The 16,906-nt window shown below is 42.8% G+C and overlaps 2 protein-coding genes across 3 annotated transcripts in view; one reads left to right on the top strand and one right to left on the bottom strand.

The window, feature by feature from the left end:
• ARMH1 (armadillo like helical domain containing 1) overlaps positions 1-3,720 on the top strand; it is a 64,441-nt gene extending 60,721 nt beyond the window's left edge. The window contains exons 11-12 of the mRNA XM_054981258.1: positions 2,879-2,996; positions 3,503-3,720. Coding sequence (XP_054837233.1) covers positions 2,879-2,996; positions 3,503-3,561 — 177 coding nt within the window. The 3' untranslated portion in view covers positions 3,562-3,720. The remainder of the gene's footprint in view (positions 1-2,878; positions 2,997-3,502) is intronic.
• Positions 3,721-14,232: 10,512 nt separating this feature from the next.
• Positions 14,233-16,906, bottom strand: part of KIF2C (kinesin family member 2C) — a 46,459-nt gene continuing 43,785 nt past the window's right edge. For both annotated transcript variants that reach the window (XM_054981285.1, XM_054981284.1), the window contains exons 18-21: positions 16,503-16,611; positions 16,307-16,414; positions 15,904-16,027; positions 14,233-14,671 (exon numbers count right to left, since the gene is read on the bottom strand). In XM_054981285.1, the coding sequence (XP_054837260.1) occupies positions 14,592-14,671; positions 15,904-16,027; positions 16,307-16,414; positions 16,503-16,611 (421 nt within the window). In that variant the 3' untranslated portion in view covers positions 14,233-14,591. The remainder of the gene's footprint in view (positions 14,672-15,903; positions 16,028-16,306; positions 16,415-16,502; positions 16,612-16,906) is intronic.

The following is a 16,906-nucleotide window of genomic DNA, read 5'->3' as shown; positions in this document are numbered from 1 at the left end:
CATGTATCAAACCTGGAATATGACTAAACTGTTATGATTACCTAGCAACAGCCACTGAGGGCATCTGGTTAAAGCTACAGGCACTCCTTTTATCATTTGGAGTTTTTAAAAAACCTTCTAATGTTTTATTTTATTTTTTAGATTTCAGATTTTTCGGTAAACCTGGGGCATTTTTCAGGTGTTTAGGAAGATGTGTCTTATCCATTCATGGCTCTAATTCTCTGGATTTAAGTATCCACAAATTGGGGCCACTTGGCTATTTGTATACAAGATGTTACCTAATTAGATCTTGTACTTTTTACATTTCATGATACAGCTGTTTTTAATATCCCCACATAAAATGACTGAATAGTGAGGATCCACTCAGCATTTGAAGAATTGGACTCTAGTCCACAAAAGATTATGCTGCAACAAAAGTTTATTAGTTTTTAAATACCAAAAGACAATTTTGCTGCAACACACGATTGTTTCTGGGATAGTTTTTGGAATTCAAAAGTTTTCACTGTAACACAGGGATGTAGCTCCTAACCCATTTCCCACTCTTAGCATCCTCTGAAATGCAGTGGATATCCTGCCTTCAGCCTTCAACCTTCACTAGTCAGCTTTAAGAACAAGTCTCTTTATTGCTTGCAACTGAGAGAGAACATTTCCAGATGGAGCTCACTAACATACACACAAAGAGCAAGATGTAAGTGAAGCCACTCCCTTTTAGGCCTTGAGGGAAAAACAACAACAAAAAATTCTTACAGAGTGACTTAAAGTTACATACACACAAATACATGCCATTCTTGTTACAGAGTATATCTTCTTCACTAGCACAGTTGATATCAGGTAAGTTTTCAAAAATTTAAATGTGTTATAAAACTGAATTAAAAGGGCAAGAGACATATCTTTACACCACAGAAGCTGGTTGCATATCCTACTCTCTGCTTCTGGTTATTTACCTGTTGCTGATCCTGCAACATGGAATTGCTTTGGCTTCTCTATACTGTCCCATATTTCCTTCAGTCTCTTTAGCATTGTTGTATAAAGACTGAATTGTTGCCCCAGCTAGTTTCTAGGTTCTGTTTTACTGTTTTTAGCAATATGTTGTCAGTTGTTTCCGGCTTGCCTTATCAGAATGTGTGTTTTTATTTTACTAATTTGGGTAAAATCTATACTTTTCTTAAATATTGTTCCCTTTTATAACTCCTTAATGATGGCTGCATGTTTAGACTTCTGTATCTTTACTGTAGCATATATTTTAATACTTTGTGGACTCTTTTCATCACATTCATTGGTTTTCCACCTGCACAGAGCTCAGACTCTGAAAATTCTATCTAGCTTTTAAGTGTGGTTATCTCCTTCCCCCATGGTCGTGGCTCATATTGAACATGCCCATAGGGGAAGTCATTTCTACATTGTTTTAATGATTCTTTCTAGTTAGTTGATATATTTAATGTTTCCATATTTATTATGAAATTCAGATCCTTTCCTACATTCTGATAGAGATCTCAGTTTGGTTAAATATTTAGTCTAACAAAATATTGGGCTAAAATTTCTCATTTTAGTGACATGACTAGACTTGAGGACAAATCCTAAACTTTAATTCTTCTAGATTTCCTTGTTACAAAATATTGGTCTTAAAAAACTGCAGTAAAGAGGATCTAACCACATACTTTAACTCAAAAAATCTATTTTTGAGTCTAAAGTCTAATGTATTTTTAGTTTCAAGAGTCATATCCCAAGTTTATCTAGCAACAATAACCAAAGGCAGCTTGTAAAATAAATACATCACATCACTAAAAATGAATGCCTAAAAGTAAATATTTTAAAAATTAACATTCAGAACAAAAATAAAAAACAAGCACAGTAAAACAAGAAACAAACCAAGCCAGTGGTTAGAGTGTTGGACCAGGATTTGGGAGGCCTAGGTGCAAATCTGTCTTGTGCACAGATGCTCGCTAGGTGACCTTGGGCCAATCACTCCTACCTCACAGAGTTATTGTTGTGAGAAGTGATGTTGTAAACCACTTTGGTTTCCTGTTGGGGAGAAAAATGGATACAAATGTCTAAATAAAAATTGTTTTAAAATAGATATTGCTGCTAAAACCAACATGAAAAATCCAAAGCCCCCCTGGAACAGGCATGACTGGCTAACAGGGAAGAAGCTCAGAGCTACAGAACAGGCCTTAGACTAGAGCACATTGTGCTGAAGCCATTAGAACATACACATTTTCTTCTGCCAATCAGCCCTGTGCTTTCATTGCTCCAGTTCTTCTACCCATATTGGGCCCATTCAGAGGCAGCTGTAAGAAGCTGCAATGAGGGAGAGGTAACTTCTCTAGAGCTACTTCTATGCTACTAAGTAAAACATAGTAACTGAAGAGTAGCGAAAGAAGTTGTGTGGGCATGGACTTGAGTAAGTAAAAAACATATATCTAGCTAGAATAACTACTCCTATTGTAGGTTAAAATTCTGATCGACCTATAAATAACTAGATGAGTAGTGGCAACTAGAACACAGGCTTAAGGATGTATACAACTGACCAGTTCATATATGCATGTTCATCATTCATATTTGATACTTTGTCATAACTTTCCTGCATTGATGAGCCTCCTAATTCTCATTAGATGTAACTTCAGTGTCAGCTTAAAAAGATCTTTTCAAGTGAGATAGCAGCATGTATGAACTGAAAATCAAAGTGAGGAGAGATCAAGTATGAGCCATTCCTTCACTTCCATTTTTATTGTCCTTTGTATCATCATTATGTGATTTAAAACTACAATGGAGTATTCCAACAGATTGGCCAAAGAAGCTGTCAAGAATCTTCCCCTCTTCAGACCTAATCTTGAAAGGTCACTCCATTTCAATTAAACTGCTATTTTCTTCTTTCTAGAAAGATGCTACAAACTTGTACCTGAACATGGATGATGTGCAGGCAGATATCCTGGTCACCAATATTGTTAACATTCCAGCAGATTTAATTGCTATTGCAAACATGAAGCTACCAAAAGGTGTGTAGTTACATCTGTGGACAAACCCACTTCAGGCCCTTTAGATACCTACATGCCAAGTACTTTTCTGGAAAAGTAATAGGAAAGGGTGATCTAAGTCTAACCTGTTAATTCACAGCTGTATAAATTAGAAATTCAGTTTAAATCAAGCAGGTCCAATATATATATAAAGCAATTTCTTCCTTTCTAGTGGACCTGCTTGATTTAAACTGAATTATATATATATATGTATCTCAGAATCAGGTTCAGCCTAGAGTAGGAGGTCAACACAGGTTAGTACCATAGCTCTTGAGAGTAGCTAAATTCTTAGCAGTTCCTATCTTACTTTATTCTCTCATTACTGTAATTCTTTAAGGTTGAGTACAGGGATCTAAACTTTTCCAAATGCAACAGTGAATTCATGTATATGTGTATGATCAATTTGTAGGGCACCTGCTATTGAAGCTATGGATTTGTATGATTTTTTGGATTCATAGCTTTGAATTCTACTTTATACTTTTTCCTAGAGGAAGTATTCAACACTGAAGTGGAATTGGAGACTGAAGATAGAGATGAGTCACCTTAATTTTCTGAAGCTCCTCAAGCATTGGGCTCTATTGTCTCTTTTCTTCCGATTTTTCATATGTCCCTTATAGTCTGACCTAGGAGTACACAAATTAAAAAAAAATCAGTTCTCCCTGAATACCAAATTGATTATTTAGTTCTGTTTGGTAATACAGAGCAAATTCGATAAAATTTGGCCATTGTTTCCTAAGGGAAGCTCAATTTGGGTTTATCCAGTAGCCCAGTTGGGGGGGGGGTCATTTTTAATCAAATTTCACCAAATTTTCAGGGGACCTACCCCTGACTGTCCTCTAAAGACCTCCAGGTTTCAGGGAGATTGGACCCGGCGGGACATTTTATGCCCCCCCCCTGAGAAGGTGTGTCTGGCAACTCTCCAATCTCCATTATTCCTTATGGGGAAAACTATCTGGGGGCTATCCAGAAGGATGGAGATGGCATTTTGCAAGCAAAATCTACCAAATTTTCAGGGTACCAACTTCTGTTTGTCCTCTAATGCCCCCCAAGTTTCAGGGAGATTAGACCCCGGGGTCCAATATTGTGGGCCCCTGAGCAGGGTACCCCAGCCACTTCATTTATTCCTATTGTGGGAGAAAAGTCCAAGCTGACTCCCACTGCAGAAAACATGGACCAAGGCTGCCATAGCCAGACCAACACTCCCACATTCAAGCTTCATACCGGACAGTTCAACAGAACCAAACTAATGCCCCCCTCAAAACCTCAGCACCCCTTGACCAGGCTGACCACCACCCTCCATTGTTCCCAGTTATGAGAACTTTCCCAGGTTCTTTCCCAGGGGCTCATACACACAGGGCAAGGATGCCACAGCCATGCATGCTCCCAAATGCAAGCTCAACCCTGGGGAAGCCCAACAGAACCAAACTGATATCCCCTAAAAAATCCCAGTGTCCCTTGACCAGCTACTCTCCATTATTCCCTATGAGAACCAATATCACACCAGAGATCCACCCCAACCAAACTGAAGCAAAGGACCCTCTTGCATTTTAGCCCAACAGAACCAGTATCATTTACAGCAGCCAGGCACTGGATTCAGCTAGTGGGGGGGAACACCACAGAAGAGAACCAAGCAGTACTGTCTGGACATTCAACCCTCGGCCACCTTTCCCAAGTGCTGGTGCACAGCCACGCGAAACCCCTACCAGCCCCCTGGAGAGTCAAACCCCTTTACTTGTTGAGACTTCCCAGTCTCTGAGTTCATTCTGGGAGCTTTTGCACATATATGGCCAGTAACTCTAGACACAAGCTTTAATATACATTGTTTATTTAGTTCAGAAGAGTGTTTGCAGGCCAGGAACCACTCTACAAGACACAAAGCAAAAGGCAAAGAAAATGACAAGCTTGCTTAATTTTAACTAACTGGCTAGACATAAAAACTTGCTTGCTAACTTACATTCTCTGAAGTAGCTTCCAGGTTGGTCATACTCACAAACAGAAAGAAAGTCCAAAACCATGCGAGGCAGCTCTGGTCATTGTAAGGCCTGGCATGAAGCAAAGTCTCTCACATGCTGAAGGAATCAGATTGAATGTTACAGTGTGATCCAGAGAGAGCTAATCGAGCAGCTGTGAGGAGCCATCTTTTCTAGGGCTGTCAGCCAATCAAGGTACACTTCGATATCAGCGTTGCTGAGCAGGAGAAAGTGGAGAGGGCAACCAGAGCTGATACTCCTTTCTGCCCAAGGACATCTTGCATTGGACAACAGGCTGCAGGTGCAGTTAATTAAGGAGCCTGCTCATTCCATTCCCAGGGTGGCAAGCCATAACTAGGCCTGTGGGAACTTAAGGGCCTGAACCAAAGTTGCTCAGGCTACGGAATGTGGATTATGTGGCTGTTCTACATAAGTACTCAGCCACACGCACAAGGCAACAACAAGCAATTGCAGTTGCATAAAATGGATCCTACCCACAGGGCTTCAGGCTGAAGACACCCTCGAGGAGGATTTGATTAGTTCTTTTGCAGCCTCAGAGCAAGTGGAGATCACTAATAGATTGGAACAACACAGATCTAGACTCCTGGCAATCAAAGGTGGCACCCCCCACACCATTGCTTCAGACTCTTCCTCCTGCAGTGGTTGATGCAGAAGTGGTTATACTAAGGCCCACTCCAGCTTTGCCACCTTTTACCCCATCTAAATCCCCAGAGGCTTTCCCCATGGACAGCAAGTGTTCCCACCCTAGAGAATACATCTTTACCCATCAGTCCACTAAAGTAAATGGAGCTGGGAATGAGACATCGTGCCGCTACCTGGAAGATTTTGAGCTGGGATCATGTGGCCTCTCTGCAAGAAACGAACAAGAAAACTCTTCTGCTGCTGACCAGATGCCCTTTGCTAAAAATGGGTGTATTTGTATGGATCTAGAGGAGGGTCTAGATTCAATTGAGAAATCAAATTGACAACTAAATTTGCTTTCATGGAATCTGATGGGGTGGGGGAATAAGCTACACGACCCTGAATTTTTTCAGCCCTTGCATAGGTATATTATGCCTACAGGAAACATGGGTGCAGGAGCCTGGTAGCCCTACTCTTCAGGGCTATTGTGCATTTCCAGTACCTGCAGTTAAATACCATACCAAAGGTCGTTTTAGTGGGGGCCTAGTAGTATTTGTCTCTGTTGATTTAAATATTGATATCCAGCTATTGGAAAGTGATTCTCAGAATTATATCCAGATCATACTGATCCAAGGTCAGTGTATTGGTTCTTATTTGTGTCAGTATTTACATTCCTCCCAAACGCCTAAAACATTGGGGAATGTGGATAACATTGGGGAACGTTTATCTAACACCCTTGAAACTTTAGCTCTCCACTTTCCCAATTCACATCTCATCTTGTGCGGAGATTTTAATGCTAGAACTGGCCCTGGCATTTCCAAATCTTCAGCTAGTGTTAACAATCAAATTGCTGAGCAAGCATGCGTTCTAGATCGGTCATCACAGGGCCCGATTCTGAACAAGCCAGGCTTAAGACTGTTAGAAATGCTCTCTGTCCATCAACTCCACATTTTACATGGCACTGGGTCTGACACTTATGGAAGTACATTCACATTTCTATCCTCTCGGGGAGCCAGTACAATTGATTACATAGCGGGTTCTCCTTCGCTTTTAGGCTATACTTTGGGCTTTGAGGTCTGTAATAGAACAGAGAGTGACCCACTCTGCCCACTGAGACTTTTGCTGGGCTTTAGGGACATCATCTTTCTCAAGCCTGCTTCAGGTCCTCCAGAAGGGTACCTGCCTGGTAAAAGGAGACTTAAGTGGACTCCACAGCGACATGCCGACCTAGCCCAGTCATTGGTGAAGAATGACTTGTGGTCACAGCGTCAAGCATTACTGAAGGATGGCCTCAATGCTGTTACACATTTTGAGGGCATAGTACAGCTTCTTAATCCTCTGCTTTCTAGTGACAGACCCCCTAAAACTGGAACTTACTCCAGTGGTGGGTGGTTTGACCAAAAATGCAGAACTGCCAGGAAAAAGTTAGCTTATTACACCAGACAAGTCCACCACCTCAAGAAAGGAACATTTCTAAATCATCTTATCTTATTAAGATCAGCCTACAAAAAGCTATTGAAACGGAAGTCTGATCACAACAAACTATTATGGCAGGAATTAGGCCTGGCAGTTCAGGAAAAGAGGGAGGCTCGGTTCTGGGAACTAGTGTCCTTTGGAACAGGTAGATGCCCCCTCCCCCAGTTGGATGCCCAAATTTCAGCAAAAGACTGGCATGTGCACTTCAGCCAAGTATTCAGGGCCGCCTCGATTCTCCAGAATGAGGTACCCAAGCAGATACCTCCCCCTGATCTCTCTACCCTGCCACAATGGCCCCGTTACCGAGACTGAGATCAGAGGACTTATTTCCTCACTTGCCTCTGACAAGTCCCCCGGTGAGGATTTGATTCCCCCCAAGATGTTTAAGTCCTTCCCTGATTGGTGGGCTCCCATCTTAGCTAAGTTATTCACCTGGATGAATTCAACAGGGGTCTTCCTCTCAGGGTGGAAACTGAGTATAGTAGTTCCAGTGTTTAAAAGGGGGAGCAAAGCAGATCCCCAGAATTACCGTCCAATAAGCTTGCTGGACATAGCTGCCAAATCGTATAACAAATCTCTTCTATGTAAGCTGGAGGATTGGGAAGCCTCCAATTAAGTCATCTATCCTGAGCAAGCTGGCTTCTGCAAAGGACATTGTACCATCGACCATTGTCAAACCCTCTACAAACTAGCATCCCAAAGTATCAAGGGCCCTACTAAATCTCTGTATGCAGCCTTTGTGGACTTAACAGCTGCTTTTGACTCCACTGACAGAGAACACCTCTGGACGAAGCTAGCTGCTTCAAACATAGATAGGCGGCTATGGTTTCTCCTGCAGGAATTCCACTCCAACATCTTTGCAAAAATCAGGGTGGGCACCTCAGGCTCTTTAACAGAGGTAAGACCAATTCTGAGAGGGGTAAAGCAAGGATGTGTCCTGGCCCCTTTGCTTTTTAACCTATATTTAAATGATATTATCCCGACATTATCCGGCCCTGAGTTTGTCCTCCCCTCTTTAGGATCTCAGAAAATATCAGTTATTTTATATGCTGATGATATGGTCCTGGTCTCTCTTACCCGTGTTGGCCTTAAAATGCTTTTACATAAACTTGGTGACTTTTGCAGTGAAGTACTGGGGAAATCCAACTAATCCTCTCTCCGCAGCAGCCATCATCATTGGCAACACAGTAAATGTGCTTGATGCCCACTCACGCCACCCCTGCCTTCATGCTTGTGCCGCCATCAAACATTATGGATCCTGTGATGTCTGTCTTATCTACCCAGTCCACTAATTCCCTCTTAATGGCAACAGCGATGTTTTCTGCCATGTGCACCTCACCAAGAACCTCAGTGTGGACCAAAACCTTGCAGTAGCTGGCCTGGTGGTCTCCCATCTGGCCCTGCCTGGTGCTCATTGTCCCACCCCCTCCCAGGTCATTGAGTTGCCACCAGTGCACAGTAAGCAAGAGGTACACAGCCCCAGATGTCCAACATGGACTGCACAGTTCTTCTGGCAGCGCAAGACAACTGTGCCTTCACGTGCTCCTTGGTAGCCCTGTAAAGGGAAGGCACCTCAGTCCTGCTCAGCAGAGGGCATGCACCAAGGACAGACTACCTGGAGCAGCCCTCAGAAGCCAAAGTCCTCTACTATGCAGAAAAGCTGCCCATCTGTGGTGATCATCTCTGCGATCTCAGCACACTAGTGCCATGTGTACCAAACATCTCTGGCAGAGATGCTTGGGATCCCTTCCCTAAGGAAACCTGTGGGGAGAGTGCCAGAGGTGGCTGCAGGACAACCCCTCTGCTGACTCGCTAGCAGCCATGTGGTGCCAATCTCTCCTCTTTAAGAAGCAGAGGGAGAGAGTGCTGGTGGTGCTACCTCATGTAGTTCCAGAGGCTGGACTTTAAGAGATGATTCACATCCTTCCCTCAACTGACCAGGATCCTACAGTGCTGGCACTGTGCATACTAGGGGTCCTCCATCTTCTGGAAATGCTTCCAGACATTGGAGAACAAGGAGGAGCATGCTGTCCTACAGCTGCAGGCACCCCAAAAGGTGCCTCCTGTGAGGTGCTCTGGCCAGACACACCAAGTTTAGGGTGGGCAGAAGAAGATGGCTGAGGGTGAAGGGGCTGAGATGTGGAGGTCACCACTTCCACAATGTCTCCCTTTTCTTTGACCATCCTGTCAGTCCTTGGCAGTTAGGTCCCTCAAGCCCTCCACAGTTAACACGCAGGTGTTCCAGTTGAAGTACCTTTATTGAGATCCATACAGTACAGATACTCACCCAAAGGTGGCAATTGGCAGGAGTGACAATTCAAAGGCATTGCTATTATAGGAAAGCTTCCCGCCCTCCTGGGTCCATTGACATTCTGGCGCGAAACCCCAAGGAGGTTGCATGGGAACAGATTAGTTTAGACTACATGAAGTACAAAGGAACATATCCCAGTCTCTGGGAAAGTTACAATGTTTGCTGCTAGCAGCTCTCCTCAAGGACACTTGCTGGAAAAAGTGAAAGTACACATTTTCAACAGATAATGGAGGGGCCCACTGGCTCTCCTGCAATTAATATCAGAAGTTAAGACACTCATATGATCTACACAGAAAACAGCATTGACCCTTAGAAAATGCAGAATACAATCATGGCAGGTATGCTGGCATACATGACACATCCTCTCCTCCTGCCTCACCCTGAAAGGCCTGCTGCTGGCCTCAGAGGAAACTGAAGAAGGGTCACAAAAGGTGGCCCCTCTGCCAGTTCCAACATCCTCTGAGTCCCTGGAGTGAGCTCAAGGGATGGAAAACTCATGCCCCCCCTCCACCAAGACACCTCATGCTGCTGCTCCTCCCGCTGCTGGGTCTCAACAGCTGGAGGAGGGGGAGCAGCAGCAGGCCCCTGCCCAGTGCCAGCTCCTGCCTCAGGCACCTGCAGTGGGGGTGGTGCTCCTGCAGCTGCCTCAGGATAGTCTTGTGAACCCTCTTGCTATCACCAGAAGTTAATGGCTGTGCCGGGGACTGTTATTAAATGACCAACCCACCCAAAGTACCTAGCCAAAAATGAGAGTTTCTTTTAAAACAAACATCCAAACTACTTCTAAAGTGGTAAGGGAGCCAGAGCAAAGATGGGAAGAAGCCTAGTTAAATGTCATTATGGGTAGCCTATTTATCTATAGAATTTGACTAGAACCTGAACACTTAATTTCTACACAAGCTTTATTAAAGGGGGGGACCTCTGTTTGATCCCTAAAAGTCTTGTAAAGTCTTGCTTTACAAGACTGTCTAGACAGAGAGAGCCCATGCTACCATTCCCAACCGCTGAACTGACAGCCACTTGAAACTCCTAGCAGCCTTATGGAGGTCTGGCCCTTAGTTCAAAACTCCTCAACCTCTGAGTTTGTTTCTGAGAGTATAGGCACACATTCCGTCAGTCACTCTTGACATCAGAAATATATTTTGTTTATTAAGTTAGTCACTGAAAGCATGAAGCAATAGGCAAAGAAGAGCATTAAAAAGCTCGCTAACTTGCATCTCTGATGTAGCTTCCAGGTGTTGCTCATACTCAGACTTAGAAAGTAAAGTCCAAAACTATGCCAGGTGATTCAGGTCATCTTAGTATCTGGCATGGAGCAAAAAGCCTCCCTCACATGCTGGTAAAATGATTCTGAATAGAGAGGATCCACACTGCTGTGAGTAGCCATCTTTTCAAGAGCTGTTAGCCAATCCTGGCAAACTTAGATAATTGCAGTACTAGCACGAGAAAGTGGCTGGAGGCTGAAACTCCTGCCACCCAAGGACATTTCCCCTTGAGAACAACAGGCTCCAGGTGCAGCTAATCAGGAGGCCTGTATTCTTTCTCCAAGTCCAGACTGAACTCAGGCCTGTGGAAATTTAACACTCCTGAACCAAAGTCACACAAGCAGGTTAGCCTTATAAGATTTTAAAGGCTGGTCTTGACAAAAACCACTAACCTATCTTAAAACACTTTTTAAAAATTCACAACCCTCTCATAATACCAAAGTACACTCAAACACCACTAAGTTATTTAAGCTAATAAACTGAACCAAGCACCCAAGCAAACACCAACCTTCCAGAAGAAAAACTAACAAAGCCCTCCCACACACACAGCACAAAAGCAGTTTTCCTTCCCTCTCAATCTTATCCCTCCCAGACACCAGGTCAGCCCCCTCCCTCCAAAGACAGAAAAAACTCAGTGAGTCCACAACTCTCAAACCAGGCAGCAGTAGCAGCACTCTAGGTGCAGTGGGGGCAGCAGAATCTAATCCACTCCAAAGCAGCCAGACGACACACCACAAAATGGAGGCTGCTCTCAGGCAAGCCTGCCTAATTAACTTCTTGCAGTCAGTTTAAAAAAAGGCACACTCCTTCTAGAGAATCCCATTGGCTAGAGAAGGAGAGCTCCTGCAAGAGTTGGCCACTCGCTCCCCCTCTCTTCCTCCCTCTCATCTTGGAAAAAAGACATGAAAGCGTGTTTATTTTGTGTTCCTTAGCAAAGGAACAGCCCAGCTGTGGTTAACTTGAGTTTGGAAACACCACATTTAATTTTGTATTCCCTTTTGAGTTTGGTAATATAGAATTTCACCAAATCAGGTGGAATTCGATATTTTTAAGGGAATACCAAACCCTAAATGCACATCCCTAGTCTGACCATTGTCAGGTCTTCTTTCCACTCAAGAAATAGATGGAGGTCTGTGCAACTGTTGTTCAGACTACACTTGACGGATGTGAGAGAGAGCTTTTCTAGCTTCCTTCCCTAGCTCTGTAACTCAAAGCCATAAGATTCCTTGATTAACTAATGAAAATATATTAACTGGATGAAGCTTTCAGGTATCATACCTTTAAAAATGGCATCATCCACTGAAGATCCCAGAACAACGGCTGATTTCCTGCAGCAAAGACATTTTCTTCCAGGTACTTTGGAATATAAAAACAAAAATTTCTTACTGCACCCCCAAAATGTCTTATTAAAATTAATGGCTGCAGGGATGTTGTATTTTTACAAAGCACTCCTCTCTTTGACATTGCAAATGGGGAAGGAAGGTATTAGAAAAGGAGATAGGGCAATACAGGATTGTTGCTTGAAGTCGGTTGGTTTTGGGCCCAGTACTTTTCAATATTTTTATCAAAGATCTGGATGAAGGGGTAAACAGGCTACTCCTTAAATTTGCTGATGATACCAAATTGGGAGGAGTGGCAAACACCCAAGAAGATAGAGTTAAAATTCAACAAGACCTGAAGACTCTGGAGAAGTGGGCGGTTGTGAACGGGATGCAATTCATCATTGGTAAGTGCACAATTATTCCATCTGGGCCGCAAAAATGTGAAGCACAAATACAGGATGGGGGATACACTTCTGGATAGTAGTGTGTGCAAAAGAGATCTTGGGGTAAGAGTGGACTGTAAACTAGTAGAGTAGTAAAGTCAGTGTGATGCAGTGGCAAAAAAGGCAAACTCAGTCTTGGGTTGTATCAAAAGGGCCATTGCATCAAAATCGCAGATCATAGTTCTTTATACTGCCTTGGTCAGGCTGCACCTGGAGTACTGTGTGCAGTTCTGGAGGCCTCACTTCTAAAAAGATGTGGACAAAATCGAGAGGGTGCAGAAGAGAGTGATGCAGATGATCAGTGGTCTGGAGACTGAGCCCTATGAGGAAAGGCTGAGGGCCTTGGGAATGTTTAGTTTGGAGGAGATTGAGGGGGGACATGATAGCTCGCTTTAAATATTTGAAAGGCTATCATTTGGAGGAGGGCAAGGAGCTGTTCCAGTTGGCAGCAGAGGATAGGACTTGAAGCAATGGGCTTAAATTACATGCAGAAAGGTACCGGCTGGATATTAGGAAAAACGTTTTCACAGTCAGAGTAGTTCAAAGATGGAACCAGCTGCCTAGGGAGGTGGTGAGCTCCCCTTCACTGACAGTTTTCAAGAAGAGGCTGGATGAATATTTGTCAGGGATGCTTTAGGCTCATCCTGCATTGGGCAGGGGGTTGGACTAGAAGGTCTGTATGGCCCCTTCCAGTTTTGTGATTCTGTGACAGTCGTATAACAGAAAGAACCGTATCAAATAGAACCTATATCAAATAGTTAGAAAAATTGAGTCGCTACTACTGGAAGAATTGGGATAGCTGTCTTGCTAAGGATTTCCAGAATGGGCTCTGTTCATAAGCTCCTTTCCTCTCTAACTTGCATGTTTCCTCCATACTCTTTCCCCTTTATGCTCTAGTATGCATAGCTCCTACATCTCTCCTTTTCTGGCCTTCTTCTGTAATGTGCTTACTAGATTTTTCCTTCTTAAATATGCTGCTGCCCCTTTCTTCTTTACATATTCCCTCCCTCGTGCATTTTTCCTTTCTCTCGGCAGAGAACAGAATGCACGTTTCATAAACCGACTCCCAAACCTCTCCCTTTGGAGCAGCAGCAATGGCAGCATAAAAGAAAAGGGGCAAGCAAGTCAAGTTTTTCCAACAGATGAAAATTATATCCCACATACACATACTTCCATACAGAGAGGAACAGTTAAAACATGGGAGCCATTTGAAAATGCAATCAGCTTTATGGGGGAAATGGTGAATGGAGGACTAAAATGGCACTTTACATAGAATGTGGAAGAAGTATTTCTCTTTTTTAGGGGGTAGGCTACAACAGTGTTATATGCACTCATGAACCCCCATGACCTATAGTTACAGACCTGTACTCTTATGTTAAAATATGCTTAACCTTTTTCACAGACCTCACATGGAACACCTTGGTTGGACTAGTGCATAGCTGTTTCAAGTAGTAACTTACTTCTTGGAATGGAAAAGAGCCCAGCTATTGCTTCCATCCCAGCAGGAAGCCTCTTTGAATCAACCTTTAGAAACTCTATACCTTGCTGTTATTAGCCCCACTGAGGGAATGTCTAGAGTTACAAAAGATGAGTAAAATCAGAACACTTGCCACAAGAATATTGCTGAGAATAGCCTCCTTGTGGAAGGCAATCTCATGAAGATTCATTTTAGCACCACTGCAAGCCAGTTGGGAGACCTGCAAAAAAAAAATTCAGGATCCTCACAAAACAACTGAATGCATTCAGAATATTTATTTATGAACAAGTTAAAAACTACTGATTTTTTCTATTAAGAAAGATTTACATAAAATCCTGGAAAAGGGATAAATGGGTTGCACTCACTTGTTGCATCCCAACGGTAGTATCTAGGCCAAAGATTTTATGTACACAAAAAATAGACATGCTTATCAAAGTGACAGTTGAACACCCTCCTCCTTCTGTAGCCTTCAATATTGAAAAATGAGCAAAGTTCCAGAATTGCCAGCAGAGTTCTGTTCCCTGCCTCTACCAAGGGTGGAATCCCCAGCAGAGGACTTTCAAGTAGAACAGGGTGAGTCTTCTACTTGCATTTTAAATGCAGTAACACCAAACCAAAAAAGTGACAGACAAAATTCAGAGAAAAAAAACATTCATTTAACAACTAGGTGGTTATTGAAATGGCTTCTTGCTCAGGTGCTTGCTAGCTTGCTCTTCCATCTGCATAGCAATGGTTAGTTGTTCCATAGTATCTGCAAAGGAGACATTGAAATTGTCTAATTTAGTTCACTTATACCCTACCTTTCTCCATAATGGGGACCCAAAGTGATTCACATTGTTCTCTTCATCATTTTATCTTCACAACAACCCTATGAGGTAGGTTAGGCTAAGATTGTCTCACTGACCCAAAGTCACATAGTGAGCTTCCATGGCAGAGTGGGGATTCAAACCTGGGTCTCCCAGACCCTAGTCCAACACTCTAATCACTACACCACATTGACTCACTTATACTATCCCATGAATGCATTAGAACTCTTCCACTTGAGGGCACTTGCAAGATTATTTTAATGTGTGATCCAATGAGAAAGGTAGTTGAAGAGGCAACACTTATCCCCACTGATAGATTAGGCAATGAATTGACAGGGCTGGGATAAAATGAGGATGAAACAATGTTTCCTCATGTGCCACAGCTACAGTCCAACAAACTCCTTGAGTGCAATTTATGGTAGCTTGAAGATGCTGTTTTATGTATTGTTTTATGAATTGTTTTAATATTTGTATTATATTTTTATAACTGCTGTACCTCGCCCTGAGCCCGCTTGTGGGAAGGGCGAGTTAGAAATGTAAATAATAAAAATAATAACAACAACAACTGCTCCAATAGCCATGGCAACATGGGCTTTGGCATTTGCTAGAAACTGCTAGCAAAACACTAACTATTCTGTTACAAAGTACACCCTTTACTTTTAAAAGGGAAGCATGTTTCAGCTCTATCCATCACACAGGTCAATTGACTTATGGTTAAAGCTCAAGACTATTCCTGCCCTCAGTTCACTCCCTTTTATATTCCCTCAGTTTAGCATAAAGTCACCTGGTCATCTACTCCATCTCCTTTGTCATACATGCATGCTTTTCCATCTAGACCAGCCTTCCCCATTTGTATTCATACTGTATCAATCTATTTCCCAAACAATACATAGTTAGTGATGGTCCATCCTAGCCTCATCTTACCTTCTCCAAAACAAAACATTGGTCACTTGGAAAAATCCCTGACCCTTCCCCTTCTTGTATCTAATGGGAAATGTAAGGCTTCTGAACAGCAAACACACTACAACATTCCGGTGATGTTAGTAGCATGGTGATGTGTTAGTAACATGGCAGAATGATGTCACAGAAAAAATGAAAGGCCAACTCCAACAGCACCAAGTGCTTTCATTCTGAAGCATCCTTTGTGCTGAATTAGTGAATGCAGTCCCCAGTGTACCTTTCAGACTGAGGAAGCTTTGGGATCCTTCATGTAGGAAGCACTGGGCTTGATACACAAATGCCTCCAGGTCATATTCGGGTTGTTCCGCCATTGCCAGGAGATAGTTACAGTTGTTCAATTTCTGAATGCAGAAGTGAGGATAGTTAAGGAATTATGTTAAAGTTTTCTTATGCAAGTTTTCTTACGGATTTCTTATGCATGTTTGCTATGTGGACTTGAGTTACTGTAAAGACGTATACCAATGTCTTGTGGGGCACTACTTGATCTGTGATAAGGAAAGCATTTCAGAGCTATTTTCTTACTTACAATTCCAATTGCTTAACAATACAAACCACTTGGTAACAAACTTGGTAAACCCAGCCCCAAAAGCAGGTTTGATGAACTTCCTCTTAAGACTTACCTGCCTGACATCTTTCAAGTCCTCTATTGCCTTCTCCTCTAGTTCACTAATTCTAGTGATGGCCTCACGGAAACTGAATAAATGAGGAGACAATTCATCTTCGGAAACCTGTTGTTCACAGCAATGCACTTGTTAGCACAGGCAGTCTCACTACATTCTACTCCCATAGATTAATCCCAGCTAGATATACACATACCTCATGAAGGTGGTTTGATCCTTCTTCACTGATTTCCAGTCCCTCACTTACAGTTTCCATGAGATTGTGTGTCTCTCCAGCTGTTCCATTGCGAGGGAGCTCCTTCACTCTGAGAAAACAGAGGTCCACCACACTGAAACCTGTCTTAATGAAGTACTCAGTAGCCTGGTTCTCGCTAAAAAGAAAGACATGCTTGACCAATATCTACAAGTATCTGGGCATCCCTTGCTTAGATATAAATACATGGTGCTCCGACTCCACCTTGCCCCAAGCAGATCAGCTTCTAGTTTATAATTAATTCCTGGGAAACAGTATGTATTTTCAGAACTGAATAAGGAGAACTGGACTGGCTTTTCTATTAGTAGATATGATTGACAGTGGGAATAAGAGAAAAGATTCTCTCC

Source organism: Eublepharis macularius, chromosome 5 (assembly GCF_028583425.1).
Source record: "Eublepharis macularius isolate TG4126 chromosome 5, MPM_Emac_v1.0, whole genome shotgun sequence".
Lineage (NCBI taxonomy): Eukaryota > Metazoa > Chordata > Lepidosauria > Squamata > Eublepharidae > Eublepharis > Eublepharis macularius.
Note: the sequence above shows the minus strand (reverse complement) of the source record. Positions and strands in the feature narration are given on the sequence as shown.